This window comes from Pelecanus crispus, chromosome 7, assembly GCF_030463565.1.
Source record: "Pelecanus crispus isolate bPelCri1 chromosome 7, bPelCri1.pri, whole genome shotgun sequence".
Taxonomy (NCBI): domain Eukaryota; kingdom Metazoa; phylum Chordata; class Aves; order Pelecaniformes; family Pelecanidae; genus Pelecanus; species Pelecanus crispus.
The window spans coordinates 51078665-51105135 of NC_134649.1; the positions used below are offsets into that span (position 1 = coordinate 51078665).

Below are 26471 nucleotides of genomic sequence, written 5' to 3' on the forward strand. Positions count from 1 at the left end.
ACCTAAGAGGAATTTGGTTAGAACTGACCTAAGATTGTTTTGCTCTGAACACACTTTAGTGAATCTGCAGCTAAAAGATTTTTGTATAGATCCTGATATTCATATTGGAAACAATTTTCTCCTGAAGTTTCTACTGAGGTTTGTAATGTTGAGTCAGCATGAGAAAAATGAAAACGAAAACTGAGTGAAACTGCCTCTGTTTTCACCGGCAAGGCTAAAATGAAAAGCAAAACCTATGTGTACAAGCAGAGACTCATCGGTTATGTGTGCAAAATCCTTTTAGCTTATGAAGGTATTTATAACTAAGAACCACGCAGACAGCCTGATATGGAGTAAGATTCTTAACCAGTGTAAAATGGCACAAGCATATGAAATACGTATCACTTGCACACCTAATTAATAACGTTTAACAGGAATACACACAAAAAGGCATGCCCCTTCTGCAGGGGGGCAAATTCACCCCAGCACCGTGCTCAGCTGCCCTGAATATTACATGTAAACTTCCCAAAGCTCTCCGCATGCCCCATCCTCTCAGGGATCTGCTCCCAAGAGCCCTTCCCCTACACTCATGGGAGCTGGGGTCAATTCCCTGTCCAGCAGGAATCAAGGCAAAGCCCTGCATTTTGTCACGGGTTCACTCTTAACGTACAGTGCCAGAAGATAACCCTAACGAGGGGATCTGGCTTTAAGCTCTGCAAACATGAAGTCCTGCCCCGGCTCCTTACCAGTACTCTTCCCCTCCAGTCATGCACTTCTCGTAGACAGGTCCTTCCAGCTCTCTGTGGCTGGGGAAGATGCTCTCGTGGTTAATGATGATGGTTTTGATGACCTCATTGACGTGGGCTTGGCAGGACACCGGATCCTGCCCGTCTGGAATGTGCATCAGAGTGGGCCCGAAGCAGATGGCCAGGTTGTAGGGATCCATCATGTTCTCATCGCTGTACTGCGACAAGCTGCAAGCACAAGCATTAGGGGGGTGCGGTGCCGACTCTCCCCGTTCGCTCAGAAAAGTCTCCCACCAACAAACCCCCGCCGCCCAAGAAAGCAATCATCGCCGAGCTATGCATCTTCCCCGAACACACAGCCATGGCTACGCGAGGCTGGGGAAGGAGCAAAACACAACTCTCCATGGCAATACCAAAAAGGACTCATGCAACAAAGACAGAGAAGCCCTGAAAAAAAGGAGGGGAAGAAGAAACTCAGCGAAAGAGGAAAATATAGACTCACTGGTTAAGGAAAGCAAAAAGATATCTCATGACAACGATGACAGCCCGGGGCAGAGTGACGATGATTTGCTGGATCTGGTGCACTCTCTCAGCGGGGTTCTCGATTTCTGGAACACATGGACAGACAGCACATCTTTAAACCATCTCAGGACCAGATAACACGGCACCAGAGGGACTTGTTCCAGATCTAGTGCCCCCACCGCAAGGAAAACAACAGCCCATTTCCAGATGTGATCCACTGCTTTGGCACTAACGAGCAAGCAGAGGATCAGGCATAGTGCTCTTCCATCGGTGAATTCATACGTATATTCAGAATTCAGTATAAACAGCAAATAAAGACATTTCCATGGTTTTATTTTTAAAATAAATGTTTATACATTACTTAGTTCATTCCTTAACAACTACTCTACTTCTCAAAAGCTTGAGTCAATATGGCACCAGAAAATGGAGCACTGCTTGGTTTTCTAGTGCAGATTTTTAAAGGAGGTTTTTATTCACATTACTATTACGGGTTAACCATCAGGTCCTTCTGAGCCCTTCTGCTCCAGTCTCCCACTGGTCTTAATGGGAATTTAATCTGAACCAGTTCTGAGTCAGCACTTTAAGATTCACTTCTCTCCACAGCAGTGCACAAAGCCCCTGTAGCTGCCATCAGAAAGCAGCTCCCTTCTGTAGGAAGGAGGGTGACTTGGAGCCGTCTTGCTTTCAGTGCCAGCCCCCTCGCCCCGGGACCCCTGCACGGCCCCCCGCCCCGGGTCGGTGCGAAGCCCCCGCGCGGCTCCTTCGCCCGCGGAGCTGCAAGAGCCCCGCTCCGGCACCGACCCGCCGAGGTGGCTCAGCGCCGCTCCTGCAGCAGCTGGCAGCACGTTCCAGCCCCCAAAGCTACTCTTTTTTTTAAGCTAGTATCTGTTCAGTATATTAAGTAGCCAGTTAATCCCGTGGCTTTTATTTTACAGAAAGCAAACAGAGAGTACCAAAACCTTCCTGCGAGCAGTCAGCCTCGGACGCATGGAATAAGCCACATCAGTGGAGAGATGCTTACTTTATTATGCTGGCTCAAACTTTGACATTTGCTCATCATAATAAAATTCACTGACAACATGCAGCTGGGACACCATTTGTTCAAAAATTCTGAGCAAAATTTGGCTTCAGTCCAGAGATTGAAATCTTCGTAATATTTCATTTTGGAAATTTTTCCCTTTGAGGAATGTATTTATGCCGTTATTGCTTACTGGGTTTTCTGCTTCTTCAGTTTGGTTTCACTTAAGAGGACATTTGTTAAAAAAAAAAAAAAAAAAAAAGAAATAAATAAGAACTGGATGAAAACCTACAACAGGTATCTGTTCTGAAACCCAGAGGAACAAATTGTCTTGAAGCACTTGCCTTTTTTCACTTAGCAGAAATGTTTCAACTGGCTGTAATTCAGAGGAATTAACGGAGTAATCATCAATCACTTGACAATACAGGCACACCCCTGAATGAACCTTTGCAAACAAAGTGCCTTTTCTAGCCACCTATTTCTCACGTGCATTTGAGAAACTGTCGGGGCTCAGCCCCGGGCAGCAGCTCAGCACCACGCAGCCATCGCTCACTGCCCCTGCCCCCATGGGATGGGGAGAGAATCGGAGGGGTGAGAGGGAGAAACACTCCTGGGTTGGGATAAGAACAGTCTAATAATTGAAATAAAATAAAGTAAAATAATAATAATAACAATATAATAATAATAGTAATAATAACATCCAAAGCAAGTGATGCCCAGTGCAATTGCTCCCCACCCGCTGACCGATGCCCAGCCAGTTCCCAGCAGCAATCACTGCTCCCCGGCCAACCCCCCCAGTTTCCATACTGCCCATGACGCCGTATGGTATGGAATGGCCCTTGGGGCAGTTGGGATCAACTCTCCTGGCTGTGCCCCCTCCCAGCTCCTTGTGCCCCTGGCAGAGCAGGGGAAGCTGAAAAGTCCTTGCCTGGCATAAGCAGTGCTGAGCAACAACTGAACCATCAGCGTGTTATCAGCATTCTTCTCCTACTAAATCCAAACCACAGCACTGTGCCTGCTACTAGGAAGGAAATGAACTCTATCCCAGCCGAAACCAGGACAGAAACGCTTCCATGTAAGCTCCCAGTCCCCATGAGGCAAAGGGAGAAGCCAGCCTTCCATCTGCCACCAGCAAGCCCGGCTTCCCCGTCACAGCGGCAGGGAACGGCGTGGTGCAGCCTTCCAGGGGCACCCAGGGGCCCTGCGAGGCGCAGCAGCGCCCGCTGCGAAACGCTCGCTCAGCATACCTCACCAGGAGCCCAGGGAAAGCAAGGTGGCTTCGTGACGCGCTGCGGTGGGGAGCCCACACCGCTCAGCTGCGCTTAACCTTTCTGCCGTAATTGCACGAGGAGACAGAACGTCCCACAGCAAGGGCGGCGTTTTACTGAGCAGCGGTTCTCAAAGGAAGAAGGTTTCTTCCATCTGTTTAGGTTGGGACACCTACCACACAGCCTATATTTGCGTGGCAGAAAATCAGATGCACTTAAGGTCAGATTTTTAATGGGAACAAGGCACTTCAATTCATTTAAAATCCATCCTTAATCAAAAGGTAGCAACAGCAGCCAGAGAAGAAAGGAAAGATGAGGAAAAGGAAGATTCTTGCTAAAATGAGAAAAAATAGAGAAGGGAATACTATCCAGAAAATTAACAGACGATGTTTGCAATGGAAAGCCCCCAAAAGCCTAATAAATTGTGCAAATTGCCATTAGTGGGGGATGGTTCCAAAGCACAAGCCTACCCGCAAGCACGCAGCCGCATCACCAGGCACCGAAGGGGACTCGTCCCCGGCCCTGCGGGCTGTGCCCTCTCAGGCTGCCCGCTCCGCCTGCCGCGAGCCCCTCAGGGAGGGCGGCTGGAGCAAGCGCTGCAAGCCGGCCAAAAACTCCCTGACCGGGGCACAAAACTGGTGCAGAAACAGCTTCCTTTGTTTGCCGTGTTACAGGTGTGCCGCGCTGCTTTACACACTGAAACTGGAAGGCAACAGCAAATTTCCTAAAGCTACTGTACAAAACAACTGTTCTTGAAAAATAAGAGGAAATTCTTCTCCCTCTGGAACAAGCCCATCCCTGCATCATTCCCCTCCAGATATCATCTGTCTGTCTTGACATCTCTAAATCTCTAGCAGTTATGCGCATTAAGGAGGGGGAAGGAGCCATGAGCAGTGAAAGCCAAATGAAGGACTTCAGCACATGTTCACCAGTCAGTCCCCCTGAAGCTACCCGCATACCGAGACACTCGAACCCCCAAACAACCCCGACGCCTCTCCTGTAAAATAAAGTCATCCTGCAGCCAAAGCGTGCAACACGCTCCTCCATCATCTCCGAAACATCAAATTCATTCTGCTCTCTTCCTTTCCCCCAGGGGAGTAATTTCAATGACTTGCCAATAAATAAATGTCATCACTACAAGGTACTGAGAAAAATAAACCCCAGCTGAGATATCTGTTTCTTCAGTTGCAGAGGAACAAACAGAGTTGGGAGAAGAATTCAGGACAGAACAAGAAGCAACCAGGCTCTCCCTGACATCAATTCCAGACCCTTCACTATTAAAAACCCTCAGCTTCTACCTCTGCTCACATCCCAAAGCACTTTCTGGTTTTCTTTGGGATGGGAAATGCACATAGCAAACTCGTGGAGGACAGCTGAGCGAGTGAGGTTGAAAGCAATTCTGCAGACCTCGGGGGTCGGAGCAGCTTTGTGAGTAGCCAAGAGTTACTGACCTTCACTATGTTCAGCAGAAGACAGTGCCTAAAGCAGCAAAACCCTTCGGGTCCCAGGAGCCACGGCCGCCTGACACGTGACGGGCAGGCACAGGAACCGCCGGCGTCCGCACAGAGATGTGCGCGGGCAGGACAGCAGCTGACTCTGTTCGAGCAACTAATGACCCCTCATGCAACCCGCAGATGTGTATATGGGCGCGCTGCATGTGCAGCCCACCAGCCTAAGCTTGGACATGACTCTCTGGTGATCCTCACGATGCTAGGAAGAATTTAAAAGAGCCATAGCAAGATGTTTTACCTCTCCCTTGCCTCCAGCACTGCCAATGCACACTCTAAACGTCTTTTCCTAACAACTTCCATGGCAGACCTGTAGCCCTTCTTACAGCATGAGCTGCTATTTGCACAACTCGGACGTACTTGCCCCCCGCTTATTGCTTCTCTTGTCCCACCCTATTCTCCAAGAAGAGCTGTCACGTGTACTTACTTATAGTAGATATCAAATCTTGAAACCTTTCCTTAGGAAAGAGGGGGTTTTCCAGTCCTCGGAAATACAGCTTCAAGACTCCAGCCACTGAATTAATGTCACGTTCATTTTGATCATCAGCAAGGGGATCTTCACCTGCCCAGAGAAGAGTTTTTATTTCCAGCATTACTATCAAGTGCGACTAACACAAGTGGTTTTTACTAACTCAGAGAAAACCCAAGATTTCCCCCAGTTCAGAAAACCCTCCTGTGCGTGGAATGGCGATGCTAAGCATTTTGCCAGCAAGAGGAGAGTTTAATAAGGTACTCTGTTACACGGCATCATGCTGAGACATGCTACAGCCCTACCTACAAAAACTCAAGTTTATTGTGGAGATTTTAAACCTTTCCTGAAGGTGAGGATGTTATTAACTGGTTTTCCTTCAGAGTTTCCAGCCCAGTGCACGTTGGCATTTAAGGCAACAGCTCAGAGAGCTGAGGAGATCTAAAGGATGGTGGGTGAGCACACACTGAAACTCCCAGCAAGGATCTCTGCTCGGACACGGCGTCCCAGCTGCAGCTGCGCATCCTGCCAACGCACCTCTCTCAAACGAGTTCTTGATGTCGTTGACTTCCACCTGGGAGCCAGGAACTCTGAAAATGCCCTGCTGCTGAAGGCCTGGAAAGGAACAATGTTTTAGAAAAGGTTTGTGTAAGTGTTACACAGTGCTTTCTGGTAAAGAACAGCAGAAACCAGCAGTCAGTGCCCCTGGAGAGACAGGCTCCAGAGAGCAGGAAGGGGACAGCCTGCGACGATTCCTTTCTGCCCATACTCTCCAATCAAGGCCCCCCAGATCAAAACATTGAAAGGGCTCCCGTTGGCCTGGGGCCTGAACAAACAACTTAACCTGAGTAAGTGCTAACAAGACTAAACACCTGCCAGTCACCCCATGCTAACTCACAGTCAACGCCACTGTAACTATAACCTGAGCCCACGCAGCAACGGCTGCAGGCACCTCTACTGTATTTCACTGCTAGCTACAAGTACTTAATTTCCTTTGCAGAAAGTTTCTGTTACCACATCAACTTACCGTACAAATTGATGTAACGAATGCAGCTCTCTACTACAAGTGGAATAGCCTGTCCTGAATCCTTCACAAAAGGAAAGGAAAAAAGTAAAAATTACTGGTTTATTGATAACAAAGCACAATAAATGCATTAAAGATTGCAAAAACAGAGATTTGAAAAATCAGTGCCATTGAGTTTAGTAAGAGGACAGGCAAGAAAAGGAGGCATTACACACATCAAGCCATCGAAAAGTGCTGAGTATACTACGTGCAGTCAATTATGCACAAAAAAAGCTTTCACTAAAGCGTGTGAAAGACTGCTGCTCACTATCTGCTTGAGACGGGGGACTGATGCAACAGGATCACAGCTATTCCATTTCAAAGGTGTAATGCTGAGCCAAAATAAAACTTGTGCTATACCTGTCTGATGAAATAAGCTTCCAGTAACAGAGCTTATAACAATATTTCCACCTAAAGAAAGAGCCATTGTGAGCAGATGCTAAAAAAAAACCCAAAACACCACTGTGTGTGAAATGAACTGCCTGTATCTGAACCTGCGATGAGTTTTGGTTTTTGTTTCAAAGCTGCTTCTCTCCAGGCCCCTCGTGGAAGGAGCTCAAGGGGGAATGTGAGCTGTGTCTGACTGCCTAAGCAGACATTTATTTTCCTTAGGGGCTTTGGTTGGTTGTTTTTTCCAGTAGAGTACAGTTGCATCTCTCTGGTTAATTTACTCCGTCTCATAGACGGGCCTCCAGTAAATACCTGATTTCTCGTTCGCGCATTCCTCCTTCCTCTGAGAACACAAAAAAGCAGCAGAGCGGGAAAAAAAGAAAAGATTAAGCAAGGATAAGTTCAGTTAGAGGTAAGCATCTCTTTCGGAGGCCATGAACGCTCAAATGCAATGGCAGCTTAGCAAGGTCCGACTCAGGCCTTCAGGCTGTCCACCCTCCCTCCCAAACCCCGTCTGGCACGCTGCACCCGAGCCTCAGCGACCGGCAGAAAGAGCCTCTCCGATTTCTTCCCTCCCTGAGCCCGCGGCGCTCGCAGGAGCCCGAGGCCAACGCCAGCCCCGGCCCGGCCGCAGGCGAGGCTCCGGGGAGAGCCGCCCCGGCAGCCGCCCGCAGCCCTGCGTCCGCGGGGCCGCACGCTTCCCACGCAGCGCGGTCCCCGGCCTCGAGGGCCATGCCGGCAGCACAGCACCGTCCCCCGAGGAGGCTCCGCGGGCACCGGGCTCCCGTCCGCTCAGACATTTCCACTGCAGCTAATTCCTCCTCCGCAGTGCTGAACAGGCTGGACTTCAATGAGCGTCACTTTTTTAAAAAATCAGTGTAAATAAGGAATAATTACAAGTATTAAAGAGACTACCGGCTTCATCAGTCGGGCCTGTGTATTCCTTGTGACAGCGCGCTGTTTATAAACGCTGCCCTTAGGCTTACGGTTGCACTAAAAGAGCCTAAGAGAATAAATCAGAGCTGGACAATGCCTATCAGGTTACCTAATCCGACTGTTCGTCATCACTGCTTCCTACAGTATTTTCACTAAAGCGTTCTTCAGCGCAGGATTAAACACTCCGAGCAACGGGAACGGCATCGCTTCCTTTGGAAATCCTTCCCGCAGCCAGGCAATAGCTAAGTGCTGGATTTTGGAGGATCAGCAGCTAGATAGCTGGAGGTATCCTTTGGGACAAATCCCACGTCCACACCTCTTCATTTTGCTCCTCAAATCTCTCCTTCTGGGTAATTTCCTGGGATGAGCAGAGCCAAATGCCCCCTTCCACGGGGACTGCAGTGGTATTAATTGAGTTCATCTGAGTTCACCCGGGCTTAAACGAAGAAAATACTTTGGCCCACATTTATGAAGACCGTATGCTGCATGTTATCAGCGATGGTTTGGAGGAAACCGCTCAGCAGCCATTTAGGAATCACTTTGCTCCAACGCGGGAAGCCCAGCCCACGGTGCTGGCCCTCACGGAGCGCGGGCGGGCGCGGGCACGGGTGCAGGTCGCGGTCAGCACGCAAGCTGCAGCGTCTCCTCTCCCGGCGCCTTCAGAGGTAATGGCCTCCCACGGGAGAAGCCCAGGGCTCCGCACCGACAGACGGCTCTCGCCTGTCCTCCCTGCCGGTGAAGCCTCCCGCCAGTCCGGGCTGCGGGAAGGGCCGCAGGCTCCCCGTAAGGACCGAGCTGTACGAGAGCGCTTCAGCCACCACCAGCAGCTGGCACTGAGACGAGCCAGCTGGGCTGGTTATTCTTAATATGTTTTGTTTAAGGATGAGGGTAGCACACCTACCCTCCCACGCAGCCACCCATACGCACGGTGTCTCACTTCAAGGCTGCCAGTCCTTACAACTGGGAGACACTTTCTGGGAGCTCACGAATCATTTTACCTTCCCCCTCAGCCACGGGGGAAGACAACCACCAAAAATGTGTGGAAAAAGGGAAGGTGGGGGGATGTGTTGATCCTTTGAGGGTGCTGGGCTGGTTATCCTTGCTGTCTGATCTTCCCTCCCAGGACGGGTGGAAGCAGCGCCGGACGGCGGGGACGCCCAGCCGAGAACGCCTCGTGCCGCACAGCCAGCCAGCACGGCCGACAGCCACCGGCCATGAGCGTCCTTCACCGCTACCCTCGCCCCGGGGCAGGCAGGCGGTGACGGGACGGGTAACGCAAGGAACGCACACAGCTACGGAGAGAAATCGTCACCGAGGCAAAGCGTGCGCTGGCCACGTCAACTGGGTGCAGGGCGGACTGGAGAGACCCCGAGGAAGGAAAGCAGCCAGCAGTTAGGACAGGAAAGCCACCATTACATTCACAGCGTTCATAAACTCTTACTGTCAGCCAGTGAGTACCTTAATGAACGTTTCCATATTGCCGTTAAAGAGTTTATGATTATAGACTGAGAGAGGCCTAGGTCTCCTCATTTTCTGTGGCTTAGGGGGAAGACATGGGGGCCTGGGAGAAAATGGAACAAAAGAAATCAACAAAACACCAACATAAATGCAATGACAGGGTGAGATCTCGAAGGTTATGACCGAGAATAAAAAATAAATCAAACAGAAAAATCCCTCTGCGAGGACTCGACACGCAGCTCCACGCACTCCGCATCCCGCCCCGGGGACACCGCTCCACCGGGAGCCGGGGGACCTGCGAAGAGCTGGGCTCCACACCTCCGCATCGCGCACCGGCTCCTGGGGACGTGCCCTCTGCTTACTCCAAAGCCCCTTCCAGCAGCCTGGGGTGGGCTACCCTAGCGCTAACTTGGCTAACTCATTCTGGAGCCAGTGCTGCAATGGCCTCGCTTCTGCGGGTCCCAGAGGCCAGGCTGAGCCCGGGTGCGGCTGGCAGGCGTCTGAACGGGCAACAGAGCTGACCTGGAGGCAGCCTGCAGCAAAATCAAGAGCTGTTCACATATGCTGCACACATAATTTCAAGTCAAATAAAGGCTGCAGTCCTGACCTTAAGTAATAAATTCAAATTAATCTTGGTAATAGAAACATTTAACAGCAATAAGCCAACCTACCCAATGTTTTCCATCCCCAAAATCTTCCGGTATTTCCCTATCAGACAGACTCTAACTTCAGCTGCAGACACATACAGCAATCTAACTATCTGTTGCTACAGGCTTCTTGACAAGTCCTCGTTTCTACTGTAAAAAACAGTCATCTTCAGAAATCAGACAGTGACAGAGCAGTAACTATACCAGCAACCACAGCTGGAATGAAGAATGGGGGATCAGGAATGCTCTTCATTCAGAACTTGCTTCATTCAAGCCAGAGCGTAATAAAGCTGCTAAACACAGCTGGTCACAACTGTCTTTGGTACCCACAATCTGCAGATACAATTCTTCCTCTGAGATGCCAAATATCAAAACCGCTGCTCAGTGTTTGTGCTAGTACCAGGGATGAGGGTAGATTTAGACTGGATATAAGGAAGAAATTTTTTACTGTGAGGGTGGTGAAACGCTGGCACGGGTTGCCCAGAGAGGCGGTGGAGGCCCCATCCCTGGAACCATCCCAGGCCAGGCTGGACGGGGCTCTGAGCACCCTGCTCTGGTTAAAGCTGTCCCTGGCACTGCAGGGGCTGGGCTGGGTGACCTCTAAAGGTCCCTTCCCACCCAAGCCTTTCTATGGTTCTATGATGGCACTTTAGAAGTAAAATTAAGGCATTGGTGCTCAGTAGGATTTTTAACACCTGCCTCCTACCTCCATCAGTTCAGCACTCTGTCAGCCTGAAAAAGCACCACGAGTAGCTGAAGAGTTCAACTGATTCCTTGATATAGCCCAAATAAATCACAGCTACCCCTGGAAAACACTGGGGTGTTCCTTTTTATTCCTAGATGGACCTCATTCTGCTCATAGATGGCCAGAAAGAGGAAAGTGGGAGCACTTCCACCTCCCTGTAGCTAACTTCTGTCTGGGAAACTTCTGTTTGGGAGACATTCACAGGGATGTGAATGGTTTTTCATCTTTCTGGCAGGCATTCCAAGAGTCAAAACGCCAAACAAAAGGGTGAGCCCAGTCAACACATACGAGCAAACCCACCAGCAGCTCTGTAAGAACAGGAAAGGCAGGCATGCGCGTTTGGAAGTGGCATAACCCTACCCCTACTCGCTAGCGACTGAGCGTCCTCATCAGTCACGGGGAACAGACCTTGAAGACCCCGTTGACTTCAGCAAGGGTAGCAGACACCTATTGCTTCTGGAAATGAGGCCATGGGAACGCGTGACTTATTTTAGTGCAGTGATCAGGACTTTGGAGGGCTGCTTTCATTAACACTATTCACGTTTTGCTTTCTTCTTCTGATAATGAAGGACATTAAGACCCAAGTGCCTAGATCTAGAAAAGGGAGAAAAATAGCATAAAATCTCTAACCGATTTCTGATCTGTCCTCTACCCCCAGGGTGTATTGTTGTCTGTAGAGGAGAGATCACGAATGCCAACAAAAATGAGTGCTAGGAGCCTTCATGCGAAAGTTCTCACAAAGCAGAGAATGGACACATACAATTTACACAGAGCTACGATGCAGAGGTGACAGTTGTGATCCGCTGGTTCCTTAATCACATGCTGTTAATTAAGCAATTTGACTCTACACTCCTATGGCTTCTAACCACTCTTTCAACTGGTAACTGAGGGGCAGAAATGACCGCTGTCCACTCAAGTGCCCGCCTGACTCTCAGCTGAGCAGCCCGGTGCTGCAGACAGAGACCCAGTGCCTTTGCTGCCGTGCAATCTCCTCTCCCCGGGATGCCCTGGCACAAGGCGGCCGGGACAGCCTGGCCTGGCTGTATCTGCTGCGAAGGTTGTTCTGCCTACGCCTACAGCGCTGCCTCGCACAAGAAGGAGATTGTCTCGTGTTTGTTTTCCTTTGTGAAGTAAAAGCAACTGCTGAAACAAAAGCAAACAGAAGCAGCAGGGAGTTGTGCCATCATCCCTCATGCAGGAGGCTGCTATTCATTCCTCTGATTGTTTTGGCCTGTGACACCACCACCCCACGGGCACCCACTCCTGATAAACAAAGGACCCCAGAGCAAATTCTCCCTACGATTTACCGAGCCGTTTGGGTGTGCTTTCCTCGGCCAGCTCAGCAGACAGCCCTGCCTGGCACACCCAAAGGGCCAGAGCTGGCCTCACAGGCTGCGACCGTAGCCCCCACCAGCCGTGTGCGTGCAAACACACCCAGGGCAGCCAGGGTGTCAGGGTGCCGCAGGGCAGCAACCCTGGGACCCGCAGGGAGAGGCGGCGATCGCAGCGGGACAGCGGCTGCGGTGGCGACTGATCCAAAGGGCACCTGGGAGCTCGGTCAAGAGCAGCTCCTCGGAGCACGGCGCAGCGATGCAGCGTGCAGTCCCCGCTCCCCGGCCCGCGCGAGGCAGGGAAGGCAGGCCCCTCTTTGTCCTGACGGCACCTCGCTGCCTCGCCCTGCAGCCCCAGCGGGTGCCCAGCCCTGACGGCACGCAGCCTGGCGCCGGCAGCACCGGCCCCTCCGGCCAGAAGGCGAGAGAGCAAGGCACCCTGCCGCCCTGCCGCCCTCCTTCCTGCCCGGAAGGGCAGCCCAGGCTTCACCATCTGCTCCAGCATTTCTAACATGGAATGGCTTTTTTGTTTTTTGCTGGTATTGCAAATTTTATTAAACAGGGTTGTAAAGATATACCACAGAGAGAGGTTGTACACGTTCTGGGGAGTTGTTTGGGGAGGCTTTGCTGGCCCACGTCTTACTGTTAGAAAGCCAGCACGCTTGTAGCAAGCCACCAGAGCTCTGTGGAGATGCTTTATGGACTGGACGCAGATCAAAGCCTCCTCCCTGTTACAGTCACCCTTAGCACTATCTCCTGCTGCAGGGGGATGAAAGTCTGTGAATACAGGCATGCTCTGCACTTCCAGGCAAAGGAGCCAGAGCTGGGAGAGGCTTCTGGGGACATATCAAAGTCCTCAAATGAACAGGGATGGTAGGGAGTGGGTGGGCACCCTTGTGTCGCGCTGTCTGAACACAACCCAACCTCAACTACACTACAAAGCACTGCACCGCACCGTGCTGACACAGCACTTCCAGGCACTTCGGAGCCAGTCAACTAGAAATTACACTGCAGCAAAAACAAGGGCCTGTTTGTCATCACCCTAATTAATCCACTTCGGGCAATGCAGCTGAGAAGCAGGGCGGTGATGCAGGGAGCCTGGGATTGCCTGCCCTCCGGCCTGCCAGCGCAGGGCAGCTGGAAGGTGGTTAAATCTGAACCCCGCCAAGCTGTATCGGTAGCAAAGCAAACCACCCTTCCCACGGCCACCCTCCTCCTGCCAGAGCGAGCCCTTCCCAAAAGCAGGTGAAGTGGAAGAAACTGCTCACCTGGTTGTTCCGCATTCGGCTCTTTCACCTATGAAGAAACACAAGTTTCCATCATCTCTCCACATTAGTCACCACCAAACGACCACTAAAACGCATTCACGCAGGCACTTACACACTCACTTCGGGTTCTGTAACCCCGAGTTAATGGCTTCTGCAAAAAGAAGCTGAACGAGCCCAAGAGCCGGCAGGTTGGGGAGATGCCAAGCTTTTTGCTATACAAGCCCCCAACCACTAAAAGACATATCAGAAATCCAACTCAGCCACGAGAGAGGGAAAGCGTCTTCAATTCCCACTGATAGTAAAGGTTGATTTGCAATACGAAGCCCATCTTGTAAAGAACCAGATGCACCGCAGGTCCTCTGCAGTAAGTGCTCATTTACACCGGCTGGGGATTTGCCAAACCCAAGCGGGAAAGGGGCAGCCTGATAAGGGCTGAAGCCCCCAGGGAGGCCGCTGAGATTGTCCAACTGCCTCGTGGAGGACCACTAACAGCACCTGACTGCAGCCAAGTAGTCAGTTCTCCAGCTCTTCCTGCGAGATAACAGCCCATCCAACCACGATCAGGCAGGCTCTATTCTGGCTGTCAATATTCTCAATTCCCTTCGTGTATTTTTAGTGCTTGGATTTCATATAAACGGCTGCATGTCACCCCTGATAAGATCTGTTCATTTTTTAAAGTATTTGTCAATCCACTGAAAAAAACTAAACTAATTTCACATGCTGTTTGTGCCTTTCTCCCAAGGCCAGGAAAGCTGATTTATTCTTCCTTCTGCTAAGACACATAAAAGGAAGCATTTGGCTGCACACGCCTCCTTCCTGCTCTCCCTTGGCACCTGCGGAAAGCAAGCTTGCAGCCAGTTCCTCACTGAAAAAGAAAAGAATTCCAAGAGTACTTTGCAAACCCAGACTCCTTCCTAATGAGAATCAGCTCATGCTGAAACACAGCATTTGGCGTTTCTGGGCTAAATATTTGCTGAACGCCTACGTAGCAGGATGATCCCATGGCCTGGGAGAAATTCAGCAAGTTTTCGTGTGAAAATCTGCTGTGGCTGCTTTTGCACAACTCCAGAGAATTAAAATGCCTGGCCCTGCACTCGTCCTTCTAAGTATGGCATTAATATGGCTCTTGTGTGAGAGACCAGGATGGCGATCAAATTAATCTTCAACAGATTAATCACTTCTTGCACCCATCCATAGGAGTCTTAGCACGTAGTGGTGCACTTAGCACCAACAAACAGAGCCCTTTTCTGCGTTAAGCTCTGTGATCTCTGGGAAGAGCTCAGATGGGTCCAGTTTCTGCCAACAGCTCCGTCCCCCTTGCCTGTGTCAAAGCCTGAATTCAGGCCAGGAGCCCGGAGCCCGGCCGGCAGCATGCAGTAACCCCGAGCCTCGCACAACCCCTGCCCCGCCGGCACGGAACGGGACTGCCCCGGCGAGGAGGCAGAAGGGCTCTCACTGACCGGCCACGCAGGGTGAGAAGGGGTTAAGGCAGCTACAGGGAGCACTGAAACTCCTGGGAGATGAAATACGGTAATGGAGCCCTGTGTAACTACCCTCGCAGCCTTCCTTGTGCCACATTCTGTGCCTTGACTTGGCTCAGCATTCACTGTGTGGAACACACCACAGGATCTAACTAGAAGGTGGACTTCAAGGCTAAATAAATTTGGCAGAGAAAATATGTTTGGCAAAATAGCCAACAATAAGCTATTTTTTTTCTTTTACTCTGAGATGAGAAGTCCAATTTTTGTATTGCTAAAACACGACCATGGACCATTTGTGTATTTTAATTTAAATATATTCTCTCCTGCTGGAAAATCAGGACACTAACTCATCTCCAACTTCTTTACACTGGAAATAATGCAATTTCTAAAAACCCTTTAAAAGAGCTAAAATCCTCTCCCAGGGACACAGTGGCACATCCCTGCCCCAGCAGTGGCCTGGAGCCACACGCTCCTGCCTCCCTCGGAAGTCACGGCCCCCTCTGTTGTACAAAGCCTGTTTGTGTGCACGTGCTCTAAACCAAACTTGTGAAATTATCTGGAGTAACAAAAGCCTGCTATGGAAAAGTTAGTTTTTTAAAACAAGGATGATTTTGCAGTTCTGGTTTAGAGCAAGTCAGAAACTGCTGGCCGGGGGGGCACGGGGCCTATTAAATCAGCAAGGCTGCTGGCAAATCTGTAGCAGAAGCACAGCATCAAGGACAAGAAAACACGTGCGCTCAGGGCCGCACGAAGAAGGGGGAGAGAAAGGAAAAAGGCAGAGGGTTGGAGTGGGTGCGAACCCCTTTGCTGCCGGAGAAGTAACAGAGCACTTTGGCACACAGTATAAGATTCAAACAAATCTATCTATGTGCAGTCCCAAAGAAAAGGGGGAAAAGAGGAATATCCCAGGGAAATAATGATTTTGCACGTCACTGGTTAAACTTAGTAGTAGCAGCCAGCCACAGAAGCCATCAGTCACTCAGGAAAACACAGACAGCAGGTAAGACTGAAAGGTGACGCCCGGCTTAAAATCGCCTGCTGTGACGGGAGGTTCCCCCCCGGACCTAACCCCGCACCCACCTTCTCCAAGGGTCTGCTTCAGCAAGTCGTGTTTAGCCTGGAGCTTTGTGATAAGGTTACTGCCATTCAGATACTCTTTAAATTTCTGGAATTAAAAAGAAAACAAACAAGGTGGGTTAAGACACTTGGCAAAAACCGTCCGTAATTGATGTACGCTTTTGCCCGGGGGGTGCTGGAGGGGGGCTGGGCGAGGCTGACAGGCTCTAACAAACCAGCCGCCGGCTGCGCCGCAGGGCTGAGCACGGTCCGATCACTCCTCCCTGCTCCAGCCCCAGTCCTGATGATCCTATTAGCCCGGTCTCCCTGGTGCTGCACCTCCTGCCTGGGAATGCAAGGAGCTCCAAAGAAACGAGTTCAAAGCAAGCTTTCTTTTGTCAGGCTTCTGGGAATGGCCAGGAAAAATCAAAGAGGCTTTCTCTGCACTGACAGGCGCTTTGCCTTTGTGCAAGCAAGCGATGCAGAGCGAGAACTCCCAGTGCACGAGACCTTCCCAGGCCAGGGACCATCAGATGCTTTATGCACTGGGCAACACAAACTGTGCAGCACAACTTCTCATGTCATTGTGAGACTGTCTTGACAGCCAGCAACACTCAACAGCAAGTAATTTTACAGATGATAGCAGTGAGGGGGACAGAGATGGCAAATGAAAGACAGAGAATGGGAAAGATCAAATTCTTGCAAAAAGCATTAAAAAACCCCAAGCAACTCAAAGCGAAAACTGCAAGCTTTTTTCCCTGAATTGGAATAATAATACTGCTAAGAGCAAGTAGAAGCTTTTCTGCGCTATGTAATATAACACGAGATGCTATTAACTTTAGCCAATTAACCATGCTTAAATGAGGGCTACTTCTGCTGAAGTACGGCTTATTACATGTATTTCAAGCACTACAACAGAGAACCTTAGATCTGCCTGGAAGTGAAGTACAGGGGCAAGGCTGCCGGGGAGACACAGCACAGCTGCCTCTACGCAGCGTGCACACGACAGCAAGGCGCTGCAAAGCCAGGCTGTCGCAGCTTCCTCCGACACCCTGCGTAAGATGCAAATGACCGTTCAGTTCATCCCGTAGGCCGAGGGCAGATTTTGGCTGTGTAGGCCAGAAAAGGAAGGCTTGGCTGAAGGTTCAGAATTGAGAAGGCCTCCAGGAACAGCCACTGAATGGCGACGCACTGCGAGGCTGGCTGCCTGGCTGCCCTGCTCTGAACCGCTCCTACCGAGTTCTCTAAGTTTTTGGTCACAACTGGTTGCTCCAGTTGTTCCTTCAAAAAGAAGAACAAGGCAGACACCGGATTGTCAGTCCCTATGCACTACCCTGCCGCTGAGAAATGCATTCCAACCCCAAATCAGACAGAAGACAAATACTTAAAGAGATTGAATTGGTTCTTGCTCTTCACTAATGAGCACTTAAAACGAGACTCAGCCCTAGCAATTAATGCTTTGTGTCCTGTATCGCATGAGATGAGACTCACTGTAAAATAGAACATTTCGGTTTCCTGTTGGTTGGCTCTCCTCTTGGCGATGTTTATTTTACTCATGTAGGTCTCTGATGCGGCTGATTTGACCGACTCAGTGGAGCGACTATGCTGGAAGGCATCAGAAACGTCAAAATCTTCCACCGTCAGCATGTCCTGCAAAGTCTGCATTGTGGCATCCAGAGTTTTTCGTACCTATCAGAAGTAGAAGATAGCGTGGTTTTGAAGCAGACTGGGAAAATGATACAACTTGAGCCAAAGCAACTGGGCGACCGGCAGCTCCCAAGCACCGGGCTTGCTCCTGCACTAGCTGCCGTCAATGGGAGCTCTTGGCACTGTCGCTGGAAGGACTCCACACCCAAGCACATCAGGAAACCCCCTGCGTAACATGCAAAAGGCTGAGCAATGCTGCCTACGAGGCCAAACACGAGGCCCAGAGCGACTTCTTACCTCTTCATTCTCTATCTTGAGGGTGGCTAGTCGTGACTGCAGCTGGTGGTACCGCATCAGCAACTCGGTCTGCACGGGCTGCTGGGCACTGACCTGACACACCTGAGAGAAGCGGTGCCAGAGAGAGACAGGAGAGCGTTCAGTGGGTCGTGCACTGACCAGACATACACATTGAAATACCTAAATGATTCTCCCCAGCACGACAAGCTCCTCGCAGCCTCCAGGAAGGCTGCGTCACCCAGTTTTTAATCAGCAATGCCTGGGACCCGGGCCAGCACAAAGCATTTTCTACCCAGCATTTGAAAGCTGCACTCTGAAGTCTTCCAATTACAGCAGGTAAATCAAAGCTCCACGTTACAAATCTGTTGGGCAGTTCAGCTGAGAATCAAACCACAGGCTTCCTAATTGGGAGAGATACAGAGCAAGAGACAGACTGAAAGGAGGAGCCCTAATGAGCCAAGTGTCTCATTAAGAAAGGAAACACGGATAGCAGCGTGTGGGATAGAGGGAGAGCACAGAGGGACAAGGAGCAGTGACGGTTAAGAAGAGGAGGAAGCCAGCCCAGGCCAGGCTGCAAAGCACCTCTGCAGCCCCTCGGGTGAGTACGGTACCTCGTCCCCCATGTGAGGCTGGAACTCGAACTTCAGCGGAGGGCAGAAGACCTGGTTGCACATGTCCATGATGGTGTGCTTGTCGCTCCGTGCATCCAGGTTGTCCACGGCGTTCTCGATGATGTCCAGGCCCTCGTGGCGCGAGGTTTCCAGGTTGTACTCGGCAGACAGGTACGTCCTGAACGTCCGAGCGAGGCTGGCGTGGAATCCCAGATCACAGCACTGAGGAACACCAAGGAAGGGTCTGGTCACACAAACACTCCCACCCTTGCTCTGGAGGGTCATGTGTACATTTAATGCCCAAAAAAGCACTGTATGCCCCAGAGAAACATCAGCTCTTTTGTACTGGGGTATATTTAACAGCGTACTGCAATACCATATGAAAAGGCAAGAAGGAAAGAGGACTGAAGGGGAAGAGGTGCCAGGGGGCAAACGGCCAGATAGTACAGTGACCCCGCGCTGGAGCCTCGCCACGGCACCAGGGTTTAATACCCTTCATTTTATGGGGAAGGGCACAGGATCTTCTCAGATAGGACAGAGGAAAAAAATCATCCAAACCCACGGTTCTCCCTGGCTACCTGCTCAGCACTGCCAGGGGCCAGCGTGACCACAGGGACCCCACTGGTGGCAAAGCCCGTGCCCTGCGACAGCCCCCGGGAAAGGAACGGGCAGAGGGCCTGTCCCCCTGCCCGTCCCCAGCGAGGTCCTTCTCGCCTTGTGAACTACCCTGCGAGCACTTCTTACACGAAGAAACCGTTTCCCAAAGTCATCAAATACAGACGGACGTTCAAGCAAGGCGCCACTGGGCGACGTGCCCTGCAGTGTGTGCAAACCCTTTCATCCTCGCTAGGAAGCTGCCTTCCTCTCTCACGACGGAGCAGTTTCTCATGCACAACTGATCGTTCTCATGTTCACCTTGGGGAAAATGATAAAACTCAGAACTAATTGCTGCCAAAATACCGTACATTAGACATAAAGCTTGTTTTTAAACTCTCTTCTCAATATCATTGAGTTTGGCATGTTAAGTATAGCAACAGCACAGGGATTTGCTGCTATGAACGCTTAATCACAGCTGAGCAAAACGCAACTCTTAGCAACTCTCCTCGCAGTCCCCAACGGGAGCCCCAACACAGCGCAAACCTCCGCAGGGCTCCGCTCCGACCAGCTGGATCTGCTGCGAGCAGCCTGCCCAGGGAGCGGGGGCAAGGACGGGCACCGAAGAAGCACCCTGAAGTTGGATGGCAACAGATGTTGATCTGCGGAGAAAGGCAAGACAGAGAGGATGCTGGAAGCAGGAGGAGAGCAGCGCATCAGCCTGAGCCGCCCTCGTGGGGCTGTGAGGAGCGCGCAGTGAAACAGAAGGGCTGCAGTCCAAAACCGAAGCACATCTATTTCTGGGACGCAAGAGAGGGCTGGAGTTCCTGGTAGAGTACGTAAAGTTAGATAATTATGGCTTTATCCTCTGCGAGGAGTTTCATAATCCTATGTCCCCAGTGCACGCCTGGCACAGCACGGCCACCGCTGCAGGGCACGGCGCTGGTCAGCACGGGGTTAGCAGCGCGGCACGCTCACGGTCTGAAGCTGTTCAGGTTCCTCTGTGCACAAGCACCGTGATCTGCAGAGATATGCCCAGGCACAGGAGGGCTGCGGGTCGCAGGGACACCTCCACGGGAGAAACAGAGGGACCCCGTGAGAAATACCTCCTGCGGCACGTAGGAGGTGCCAAACGCCAAACTAACTAATTGCCAATGCCAAACTAACCATTGCCCGCGCATTAGTCTTGTGACATGCAAACTACCAAGGGACAATTTATATTACAGAAGTTAAAACGCTTTGCTGCCACACAGATTAAAGAACAAGTAGGAAGCCCTCACTGTCCAAACCGTAACCAAAACCACCCCGGCACGGCACGGGCAGGTGTTCGGTGAGCAGGCTTCAGCCCCACCAAAACCACTGCCGTAAGGACCAGCACAGCACAAAAAGCTACAGAGAAGAGAAGAAAGATTGCTAGTGTAATCCCAATGACCCAAACCGAGACCAAATTTTGCACAGCAGCAGAACTCCTTGTTGGGAGCTGGCATTTCAGAGGCACCTTCGCCAGCTCTACAGCATCCACGGGCATTACCGAACCAATGCAGAAAGGCACGGAAAGCGATTCTGCATCAGAACATCAGTACTGATAAACCCAAACTGAAATATGAAAACTCAGCTAGTGCCACAAGCAGCTTCAACCAAAGAAGTCATCTCGTGCTTTCTGCAGATCTCAAGAGACAACCTTCAGCTCAGATCAAGTCAGGCGCAGAGCTGTATTCGCTTTAGTCCGTGCTGAAGCGGCAGTAAACCTACACCGGGCCGATTCCTGCTCACAGACACGCGAGCGCAGCCTGCCTGTCCCCATCGAGTCTTCTAGAGCAGTGAAACTACACATGCCATAATGAGGATTTTTGCAGGAACTATCAAATGGTGATAATCCACCATTTATCCTGCTGCTATTTAACTTCTAATCTTATTAGTTGAAAACCTGGGCAGTTAAGGACTGGTATAGCTGTGCCTTCATAAGTCAGCAAGCAACACAAAAAATGAGGAATCACGGTGAATTTCCATTCACCACTTGGGGCGAAACCTTGTTATAGTGCTATGAGTCTCTCCCGCAAGACAATTTTAGCACGAAGTCCCGTACAACTGTTCCAGGGCCAGACACAGAAACCGATGAGTCGAGACGATGCAGCACCGCAGCTGCCCTGCTCTTCCCAGCCGTGTTTCGGCGCAGCCCGGGCACCCGGCCGGCAGGGACAGGCAGCCCCGGCGGGGCCGGCCACGGCCGCAGCGGTGCATGGCATCCCGGCAGCGGCGGGGGACGAGGGGCGAGCTCTGCGCTCGGACCATCAGCAGGGATCCGTCCTGACAGCCCGCTCGGTTCGGCACGGGCAGCTGGCAAGCCGTCGCCGAAGGGGCTGCCACGCGGGTGGAGCAGGGTTCAGGGCCGAGACCCCCGTGCCGATGCCAGAGCAGGACCTGCTCTCCCACCACGGCCAGCCGGCCGCCGTTCTGCGCCCTGAAAACAGGATGCCGCACGGTTCCCAGCGCGCCTCCCAACCCGACACTGTCGTTCTCCCACCCCCTGGGAAATTATTGCTGCTCAACTACAAAAAATAATAACCAGGAGAAAATATCGGCCACTGTTCAAGGGTGGGAATTCCCAAAGCATCCAAAACTGAGCTATTATGAAGGAAAATCGCTGAATGCCACAGAATCCGAGGAGACGGGGCTCAGGGTATTGCCAGATGCTTTTGAGAAAAAATTCCACATGAAATTTCCCTTTACTTTGAATGCTGAACTCGCACTGAAGCTAGCAGTTATCTGCAATGCCCAGAAACCGGCTGCTACTGAAAACCAGGGCAGGCACTTTCCTGACACGCTACGGCCCTTGAAGTCTCTGGTGATTAGCACTGTGCCGGCTGCTTCACACACTGGTGCCCAGAGAAGAAAAGACAGAGCAGGGACTTCCACGAAATTCTCAGAGAAACACACAAGGGGAGGGGAAAAGAAAAAGAAAGAAAAAAAGAAGAAAGAAAAAAAAAAAAAAAGACAGACTTCAAACTCCTGCTCCCAGCTCCAGAACAAATGGCATTTTCTCACCCCTCTCATCCCTTTGATGGAAAATAAATTAGAACCACAAATAATAATCCTGAGCCCTTCTGCAGTGCCTTTCATCTGGAGAGCTCAAAGCTCCTCGTATATTAATTCATTAAGTCTGGTTAACACCCCTGCAAGGGGTAGAAATATTACAGTGTTCAACTTGAGAAATGAACCGACACTCCTTAAGCGAGCTGGTTTTGGCCAAAACGCCACGGAAGCAGCCAGACCTGCGTGCGTGCTCCCACCACCCCACCGCAGAGCTGCACGGGCGCAGGGGCCGGGGGGCTGCAGAAGCCCACCGCTGGCCATGAGCGCCAGCGCCAGGGACCCCATTTGAGACACCGGAGTGGAACAGAGAGGTATTAGAAGGTTCGCCCAAAGCCGGGAGGAAAGCCGGAGTCTCCAACGCCACATGAGCATCTCAATGTCTTCCCTCGGGCAGCTGCAGTCCGGCAGCTAAGGGAGAGCCAGCCCTTCCCTGGGACTTGGCCACGCTGCCGTGCCGTGCCGAGGGGGATCTCCTGCGAAAATCAGGCGCGGGATGGTCTAAACCGACGGGGCAGTACGCAAGCCGTGCCACCGATCGCAGCCGAGGCACTGAACTGCACCAGCACAGGAAAACAAGAAACATTTTACAAACAAAGCAACATCCAGCGGGTGGAAAACAGGGGAGCGCGAAGCACTCCGGGCTCCAGCGGTGACCGCCCGTTGTTCCTGAGCAGCGGGCAGAGCGGCCCGGCCCCGCACAGCCCTGCTGCTCCGCTCCCCCTCCTCGCGGCCTCGGGCAGGGCGGCAGCCGCTCCCCGCCGCGCACCGGGCCAGCTGCCCAAGCCCGTGACTTTGGTGCCATCCTCACGAGAGAGGCGACGGCAGCGGGGACAGCGACCAGTGGGTCCGGAGGAATCTGGCGGGGTTTCGTACGAATGGCGAAGCTCTGCAGGAATGCTGAGGGATCTTACACAGCCGAGGCTGCAACAGGACGAGGCTCCAGAGAGAATGAAATGCCTTCCAGACTACCCATACATCTGTCTCATTTCCTCACTGGTTCAACAGTTAAAAGATATTTAACGTCGCAAAGCATGTATAAAATAATAATAATATTATCATAGAATCATTTAGGTTGGAAAAGACCTTCAAGATCGTCCAGTCCAACCATTAACCTACACTACCAAGTCCACACTAAACCAATCAAGGGTAGACCAGACTAAACCATGTCCCCAAGTGCCACCTCTGCCCGTTTTTGAACACTTCCAGGGATGGGGACTCCCCCACCTCTCTGGGCAGCCTGTTCCAATGCTTGACCACCCTTTCCGTAAAGAAATTTTTCCTAATTTCCAACCTAAACCTCCCCTGGCACAGCTTGAGCCCATTTCCTCTCATCCTATCGCTAACTACTTGGGAGAAGTCACTACCTACTCGGGAGAAGATATAGTTTTATTTAATAATAATAATAATGTTTATTAATAATATTGGTTTATTTAATAATAATAATGATGTTCTACCAGGATAACGTTTGTGCTTGGCCATGACAATGCTGGGTACTATGTGAGATCCTAAAAGTATCTACAGATCTTAGGAGTGATCAAAAGGAATACAAACCGCTTCTGTTCTCATTCGTTTTTATGGAGAACGCTTATTTATCATGTATTAAAAATGTATTAAAGATGCAGAAAACAAAACAGTGGCACCTTTGCAGCCTGCAGTCACTGCACTTCCCTCAAAGCAAAAGAGCGTCGAAACAAAGCCAGTTACAAAAGGTATCCCCGCCACGGTACGATAAATGCTCGTAGAGCCGCACTCCACAACAAACAGGCTCTGCACGCTGCGGGACGGATCCAGGCAGCAAAGGAAATTAAACCGCGCCAGGAGAAGGCAGAAAGGGCTGAGACGCATCAGCGGCCACAAGTAATTGCTCAGAAGAGCCGGGAAGAAGCAAATAAACGCGAGGGCTGTCTCCCTTTGATGAGTATTGCCCCTAACGTTCCCCAGCAAGCCTGCTGCCCGGCGGGAGCCGGCTATCGGGGACGCGCAGATGCGCAGCGGCACCGAGCGGCACAGCGACGGAGGCACTCACCGCATCGTGCCCGCGGGGGTCGAGGCTCGCTGAACTTTTCGGCACTGAAAAGCGGGTGCAGCCCTCGGAAGTGCACGATTTTAGATACGAAGGCAATATCCCCCAGACTGACCCCCTCTTTTACACTTTAGCAATGGGAGGCCTATCCAAACCCCACGTGCCAGCTCCCCTGCCAAGGAGGGTGCTGAGGGAGCCCAAATCCAGCCAGAACACGGGTCCCCTCGCTGCGCAGAGCCACGCTGCAGCCCAGCACCACCCGGCAAAATCCCTCCTCCACCCGCAAAACGCCAACGCCGGCATCGCGCCCGGGGACACCCCCCTGCCGAGGGGGCTCGGCCGCAGCTCAGGCTCCAGGCGCCGGCACCGCGAGGGACGGCCGCGACCCGCACGTCGCGCAGCGCGGCACCAAACCCCCTGGGCTCCCTCCAGGAGTTCCCGTGTTTCCGACTCACGGCAAAACCCTGCCTCCGGCTACGACAGAGCACGCGAGCTGCCGCGACGCCTGAAACGGGGCACTAGCGGGATTTTGTGGTCTGAGGCCAGGGACCGGGAAGCCCGTGCCATAACGCCAAGTGGCTGTGATGTACGCGACCAGGCTGGCCTCCTCCTACACCCATGACACGCGTACGTTTTTAAAGCGTTTCCTGAACTGAGTGAAGGCTCCCCCGTGCACGCCACGGCCTGGCTTGCAGTGCTCGACTTACCATAAATCTCTTGCAAAGCAACAGCCTTGGTCCATCCTGTCCAGTGTTTTGCCTGAGGCAGCAACCGTGACACAAAAACTCCTGACCAGCTGATTTATTTTTAGCCAAGGAGGGAACGATGTGTGGATACGGCAGGGGAAGGACAGGATCCTCCCTGACCCTTGCAGTAATCCGCTCATGCCCTGAAGCATGAGATTTGATTATTTGTAATCAAAGCTTCCCTAACTATAAATATTACAGAGACAAATACTACGTAGCCCTTTTCAAAATCTACCTATAGCTAATTAACTCTATGGTCTCTGCAGTAAGTTTCTTTCCGGAGGATTTTTAACCTACATTTTATTTTGCTCCTTAGTCCTTCTATAGCAACTCCCTCCCCCATGTATATTTTCTTAGGGCTTTTATAACAGGTTTTTTTTAGGTTGTTTGGTGGGTTGGGGGGGCAGGGTTCTTGTTTGTTTGTTTGGGGGGGGGTGGTGGTGTTTTGGTTTTGTTTTGTTAAGATGAATGCATTGATAAATTAAGTCTTTTAAAGGACATTAAGACCTTGAGGCTATTCTTTCAAACAACTGGGAAAAGCAGCTGAAAGTATCAAGAAGAAATTCTTTTTTCTAGAGGAAAGTACTGTTGCTTTTTTGTACCAAGCTAACGAGGTCTATCAGACAAAGACTGCTCATGGTCTTCAGGCAGTAAAATTTACGGACTGCGTGACACTTCTAAATCATAAAACAACGAGCACATGTGCTGAATTAATTCAGCAAGCCGATTCCAAGGTCTGCGGTATCCACGTGAGGAATAAATTGTTTACTGTGTACAAGTTTTGGCAAAAGATGTAGTTTTGCCATATTATTAAAGCCAAGACCAGCAAAATTTAACAAATGTGTATTGGTTGGATGCTTTCACTTAAATACAGTACTCTAAGAACAGCTTAGTAAAAACTGTTGTTGTTATTAGAGTATCGATTTATGGTTCCTGCTTACAAACAGGTAGCTATTATTAATAACCTGCATATGAAAGAAGAGTAATACAAGTTTACCAAACCAGGGTACTGGTAGATGAAAAAATGTCAAATTTCTGAAAGGAAATCAAGCAAACGCACCTCTTCCCTCTCTTCATCCACAGAAGCTCCGTGTTGAAAAGGATCATACAAAGCTAATCCTTTTTCTTCCATTTATTCTCTTAAAACGCATGAAGCTCTTGGCGGCATATGGATATTCCGGGTTTTACCACCCATTTGCACTGACCGCCTCCGCCCTGCCCGGGCAATTCACGCAGCAGGGCTGCTGCTGGGCTCTCGGCAAGCTCAGGCACGTTTTGTCGCACTCAGCGCTAAAGCTCGAGGGTTCCCTCTGCCAGCACGGCAGCTGAGGTTTTTACTCTTCACCGACCCAGGGCACTACAGGAACCGGGGCACCCAGCGAGCCCTGCATCCCCTGCACAGGCACGGAGCGCACCTGCACCTCTCGGCCGGCCACCGGCACCCACCGCAGCCTCCCACGGCAAAGCACTCGCACTCGGGCGGCTGTGCGGCACCTCGAGCGCCTCAGCTCGCAGCTCCTGCAAAGTTAGCGACGGCACCTCCTAACAACATGTATTTTCTATTTCCCAGAGCCT

The 26471-nt window shown here is 51.3% G+C and overlaps 1 protein-coding gene across 3 annotated transcripts in view; it reads right to left on the bottom strand.

The window, feature by feature from the left end:
- SRGAP3 (SLIT-ROBO Rho GTPase activating protein 3) overlaps positions 1–26471 on the bottom strand; it is a 131710-nt gene that overhangs the window by 8312 nt on the left and 96927 nt on the right. For 2 of the 3 annotated variants that reach the window (XM_075714640.1, XM_075714642.1), the window contains 11 exons: positions 18441–18662; positions 17830–17931; positions 17377–17574; positions 15910–15994; positions 13349–13376; positions 9358–9460; positions 6538–6598; positions 6048–6125; positions 5469–5603; positions 1228–1333; positions 726–953 (listed from right to left, as the gene is read on the bottom strand). In XM_075714640.1, the coding sequence (XP_075570755.1) occupies positions 726–953; positions 1228–1333; positions 5469–5603; positions 6048–6125; positions 6538–6598; positions 9358–9460; positions 13349–13376; positions 15910–15994; positions 17377–17574; positions 17830–17931; positions 18441–18662 (1346 nt within the window). Of the gene's footprint in view, positions 1–725; positions 954–1227; positions 1334–5468; positions 5604–6047; positions 6126–6537; positions 6599–7275; positions 7307–9357; positions 9461–13348; positions 13377–15909; positions 15995–17376; positions 17575–17829; positions 17932–18440; positions 18663–26471 lie in introns of all 3 variants that reach the window. The other variant, XM_075714641.1, reaches the window with a different exon arrangement.